Raw genomic sequence first — 6000 nt, forward strand, 5'->3', positions numbered from 1 at the left:
CCTCTGGGGTGCTTTTCTTCTCGCAAAACTGAATCTCCCTACAGAGTAAATCAAGGCCATTCAGGCTTCCCCCCTGGCGACCACCTCTGAGTTTGACCACTCTGGGTACTTCGTATAAGCAGAAAGGCAGTGCCTGCTGTTTATAGCTGTCGTGCTTCATTTAGTGTATATCATACCTGCCTTTGCCTGGGTGCTGGGATTTTAGTCACGCACCTCCACACCCAGCTCTAAAACATTTTAAAAAAATATTTATTTTTAATGTACATGTGGTGTTTGGCCTACAAGAATGTCTGTGTGAGGGAGGCGGATCCACTGGAACTTGAGTTACAGACAATTGTGAACTGCCATGGGGGTGGTGGAAATTGAAGCCAAGTCTTCTGGAAGAGTAGTCAATGCTCTTAACCACTGAGCCATCTTTCCAGCCCTCTAAAACATTTTTTAATACCACTTATAAGACATGTCTAGTGGGTTAAGTCTGTGCTTAAAAGGATAAGACACACTGGGCGTGGTGGCACACACCTTTAATCCCAGCACTCAGAGGCAAAGGCAGGCAGATCTCTGTGAGTTCGAGGCCAGCCTGGTCTACAAAGTGACTCTAGGACAGTCAAGGCTACACAGAGAAACGGTCTTGAAAAACCAAAAAAACAAACAAACAACTTTAAACTTATGATAGAGTTCCTAGGATTGCAATGTTAACACTTTGTCTCCCCCCTCCCCTTCCCTCCATTTTTGTGACAAGGTATCAGGTAGCCCAGGGCTGGCCTCAAATTTCCAAGGTAGCAGAGGATACCTTAATCACCCTATGTACAATCAATCATGCCTAGTTTACTATTCTCAGAGGTTTCTTTCTTTCTTTTTTCTGAGACAGGGTTTCACCTTAGCTGTCCTGGACTCACTTTGTAGACTAGGCTGGCCTCAACTCACAGGCCTGCCCCTGCTTGCCTGAGTGCTGGGACTACACCAGGGATTATAGGATATTTCTAAATAGCAGAAAACAGGAAAACTTACAGTTCATCTCGTTGTCTCTGGGACAGCACCATTTTGGCTATAATGTCAAGCTTATCTGATATAGTGGTATGTCCCTCCAGAAAAATCAAGTTTTGTGATCTCTGGATTTGAATTAAGTATGCCACTAAGTGGCTTCCACAGAGAAGAAAATGATTCTTTTTCAAGTGAATCCAATCAGCAACCAGGAAAAAGTCAACAAGTAAGGTTCATTCCACCTAAAGAGAAAGAAAGAAAAAATAAATAAAATTAATCCCCTCATTTAAAACTTGTATTATTTCTAAACTATTAATTGTAGAGCATGGTTGCAAATGATGCTAATATGGACTACAGCCTATAGTTTAAAGAAAAATAGACAATGTCAAAATAAGTCCCTATCTCAAAAAACCATAAACTTCTATGTAGACCAAGTATCCTCCTGCCCCCCTAAGTGTGTTTCCATTTTAGACCCAGGCAGTACCCTTAAACGCAGGCACATTTTATGTAGTTGAAATTACCTGCAACAGTCAAATGATGCAAAAACAGTTCTTTTGTTGCTGTTTTTGAGGTAAGGTCTTATTAGGTAGCCCTCGCTGGCTAAGACTCTTGGCAACTCTCCTGCCTCAGCCTCTAGTGCTGGGTTTACTGATATACATCCCCATCCCAGCAACACAGAATTAATTTAAAAGATTTACATATTTACTATTTATACAGGATTCTGCCCACACACCAGAAGAAGGCACCAGATCTCATTATAGATGGTTGTGAGCCACCATGTGGTGGCTAGGAATTGAACTCAGGACCTCTGGAGGAACAGACAGTGTTCTTGATCTCTGAGCCATCTCTCCAGCCCCACAGCATTAATTTTAAACAACATATTTACCTGTTTAATTTCAATTATTAATATACAGCTGCCCTAGAAAATTCCAATTCTACTGCCAGGGGTGGTATGCATGCCTTTGATCCCAAGACTCAGAAGGCAGAGGCAGGCAGAGTTCCAGGACAGCCAGGACTACATAAAGAAACCATCTAAAAAAAACAACAACAACAACAACAAAACAACAACCCAAACAAACAAACAACAACAACAACAAAAAAAACTCTAACTCTGCTTAAAGGTAGTTTTTATCTTTATTTTTGGACTCAGGATCTCACTATGTTGTGGGTGCCCTCAACTCATAGCAATCCTCCTCCAGAGGATGAAGCAAAAAACCAGCTCTGGTCTTTATAATTCAGCCTAGGGTGAAAGGAGTCACAGACATGTTCTTTAGAAAAATTACTGAAGAGTGAATGGACCTAAAGGAAATATTCACTAATAGCTCAGTGGTAAAGGCACTCCGCTGCCAAGCCTGACATCCTAAAACCCTGGGAGACACATAGTGGAAAGAGGGAATCAATTCCTCAAGTTTTCTGATCTCCAGAGGTGAGTACACACACAAGCACCCAATTGATCAAAAAAAATTAGATTAGATCTGGAGGTTTAACAGCTAAACTGCTTACCTCGCTTGGACAAGGCTCTGGATTCAATAGCTTGAATGGGAGACAGGGAAACAGGAAAAGGGAAGTACCTATCATAGCACATGTATGCGCCCAAGTGGCAGAGGATATGAGTAAGCATGCCAGTCTATTTGAGTGACAATGTGAGTACGGAGTGTCTATGTGTATAAGAGTCAGTGTCCATAAGTACAGAGTGTATATATTTGAGTGAATATATATAAATGAGCATGTAGTGCCTATATGTGTGAGTATGGGCATTATGGAAGGAGAACTGATTACAACTAAGGCTGAAAAAGCAATTAATGGAGTAAAAGTAAAGGTACATCATGTAAACCAAAAAAGCATTTTTTGAGGAGAGGCAATTAATAGTATCCAAAGTTATTAAATATGAGAGAACAGGTTGGCTACATTCAGCACAGTTCACTGGTAACCTTGATGAGAATGGTTTTGAAACATTAGAAAAATGGCTTAATGTGGGAGAAACAGTATTAATTATTAAACAAAAAAATTTTTCTTCAAGCTAGATGTGGTGACGCCCACCTGTGATCCCAACATTTGGGAGGCAGAGCCAGGCAAATGGATGTGAGTTCAAGGCCAGCCTGGTCTACAAAGTGAGTCCAGGACAGCCAGGACTACAAGGGTGAGGCAGAAACAGGCAGATCTCTGTGAGTTCCAGGTCAGCCTGCTCTACAAATTGAGTCCAGGACAGTCTGGGCTATTATTACACAGAGAAACTGTGGGTGGGAGCAGCTGAGAGAAGGGGGGGAAAAAAAACGCCAGTAGGTATCATGTTACAACCTGGGCTATCCTGGAATCCAAGGCAGTCCTCCACCTCAGCCTACCAGGTACTGGATTACAGGAATGAACCACCATGCCTGGCTAGAAAACAATATTTAAATGGACAAGAGTGAAGATGACATCATAAAACTTTTTACAGGAAAATATAAGCATTTGTTTTCCCTGCCATTTGAGACATTTGAACAGGGATGGGGGGGGGGGGGGGGGGGGCCAATGGAGGAGGGGGAAGACACAAAAGAAACAAAAGTATATTTTTTTTGTCTGTGTTTTGAGACAGGGTTTCTTTGTGTAGTCCTGGTTGTTCTGAGACCCACTCTGTAGACCAGGCTGGCCTCACAGAGATGCCTGTCTCTGACTCTGCCTCCCAAGTGTTGAGATTACAGGTGTGCACCACTGCCCCTTGGCTAGTTATAAAGAATTTAATACCATTTTAAGTAAAATATTCCCAGCTTTAATGTAGGTACTCTAAACAAGCGCTATTACAATAACAAACAGAGGGGCTGGAGAGATGGCTCAGTGGTTAAGAGCACTGCCTGCTCTTCCAAAGGACCCGGGTTCAATTCCCAGCACCCACATGACAGCTTACAACTGTTTGTAACTCCAAGATCTGACAACCTCACACCAGCACACATGAATTAAATATTAAACAACAAACAAACAGGATGTACAATGATACTTATGTATTTTGCATCAACGTAATGAAAGAATACTGAAATACCTTGCCATAAAATGAATCTAAGCAAATTTTTTTACTCCAATTATCAATTTGCAATAAATAGAGGGCAGAGGACACATGAGAGCACAAGCAGCCTTAGAAATCAAATTTATTTAGTTTTTTCAAGCAAAGAAACAGAAAAGGAAACTGTGGATTCAAAGACAAGTAGCTGTGTATGGTGGTTTGACCCTCCAATTACAGTACTTGACAAGTTAAAACAAGATCTTCACTCAGCTGGGCACGGTGGTGCATGCTTTTTATCCCAGCACTCGGGAGGCAGAGGCAGAAGGATCTCTGTGAGTTCGAGGCCAGCCTGGTCTACAAGAGTCCAGAACAGCCAAGGTTACACAGAGAAACCCTGTCTCGAAAAACAAAAAACAAACAAGTCATAAAACTTGGATCCACCTGCCACAGACTGAATGGACTCCAGGTAAGTATACCTGCCTGCTCTTGAAAATGGGGTTTTGCCCCACCTCCACCCCCAGGCTTAGAATTCCTTATCTTCTCCAATAGACTTTTTTGTTTTTTGTTTTGTTTTGTTTTTCAAGACAGGGTTTCTCTGTGTAGTCTTGGCTGTCCTAGTCTTACTTTGTAGACCAGGCTGGCCTCGAACTCACAGTGATCTGCCTCCCAAGTGCCTCACCACGCCCGACCACTAATTGACGACTTTAACTTCTGTCCCTGGTCTGTATTTGTCTCCACAGATTTTCAATTGACCGACAAGACTCCATCCAGGGATCACCTATGGACTGCAAGCTGCTGAGCTTTGGACTTGCTAAAAGCATATGTAAGCCAGTCCAGCCAATGTGATTGCTTCCTGTCTTTCAGCTGCATCAGCAAATCAGATGCTTCTGATAAATGCCCCATGGCTAGGGAATACTTACTACTTGGTCTCCAGTTGGTGAAACTGTTAGGGAAGGACGAGGAAGTGTGAACTCAGAGGAGATGTGTCTTGGAGATGAGCTGAGGCTTCAAAAGCTTCCTGCCATTCCCAGTGTGCCCTTTCTGCCTCCTGCTTTCAGATCAAGCCGTGATTTCTCAGCTGCTCCTGCTGACATGCCTGTACTCTGCCATCATGGACTCTAATCCTCTGAAGCCATAAATCCAATTAAAACACTGTTTTTTAAAAGTTGCCTTAGTCAAGGTGTCCTAGCATAGCAACACAAAAGTAACTAAGGCAGTGGGCACTGGGAAGCTAAACTCGGGTCTTCGTGCTACACCGCAACAGTTTATCCATTGAGCCACCTTCCTAGATCTCGGTTTTCTATTAGTTACAAGTAATCTGTGTGCATTTAAAGCCATTCATTTAACTTTTTCTTTTTTGTTTTCGAGACAGGGTTTCTCTATGTAGCACTGGCTGTCCTGGACTCACTTTGTAGACCAGGCTGGCCTCGAACTCACAGAGATCCGCCTGCCTCTGCCTCCCAGGTGTTCAGATTAAAGACATGCACCACTGCCAGCTCATTCACGTAACGTTTGCAAACAATGTTTTCTAGGGATTTATTTATTTATTATTGTATACAGTGCTCTGCTTGCATGTACACCTGCAGGGCAGAAGAGGGCATCAGATCACATTATAGATGGTTGTGAGCCACCCTGTGGCTGCTGGGAATTGAACTCTGGAAGAGCAATCAGTGCTCTTGACCTCTGAGCCATCTCTCCAGCCCCCGCAAATAATGTTTTACATATTTTTACAATAACTTAGACCAAAGATTAGGACTGCGTGTGGCAGAAATCACACCTAAAACTCTAACACTCCAAGGTTGAGGCAGGAGAATATGGAATCTGAATCCAGCCTGGGTCACACAGCAAGATCTGTCCATTAAAAGGTTCTTCCCTCTCAGCAAGACTCTCAAGTGCAGCAACTCACAAATTAAAACAACCACTGTTTTGTTTTTGGTTTTTTTGTTTTTCAAGACAAGGCTTCTCTGTGTAATAGGTTTGGCTGTCTTGGACTCACTTTGTAGGCCAGGCTGGCCTCGAACTCATGAAGATAAACCTGCTTC

At 42.8% G+C, this 6000-nt stretch overlaps 1 protein-coding gene across 1 annotated transcript in view; it reads right to left on the bottom strand.

Annotated features, from left to right (window-relative positions):
• Positions 1 to 4896, bottom strand: part of Pafah1b1 (platelet activating factor acetylhydrolase 1b regulatory subunit 1) — a 29766-nt gene extending 24870 nt beyond the window's left edge. The window contains exons 1-2 of the mRNA XM_051157939.1: positions 4879 to 4896; positions 1009 to 1223 (exon numbers count right to left, since the gene is read on the bottom strand). Coding sequence (XP_051013896.1) covers positions 1009 to 1040 — 32 coding nt within the window. The 5' untranslated portion in view covers positions 1041 to 1223; positions 4879 to 4896. The remainder of the gene's footprint in view (positions 1 to 1008; positions 1224 to 4878) is intronic.
• Positions 4897 to 6000: the final 1104 nt, after the last annotated feature.

The sequence above is a fragment of the Acomys russatus genome, chromosome 16 (assembly GCF_903995435.1).
Source record: "Acomys russatus chromosome 16, mAcoRus1.1, whole genome shotgun sequence".
NCBI lineage: Eukaryota > Metazoa > Chordata > Mammalia > Rodentia > Muridae > Acomys > Acomys russatus.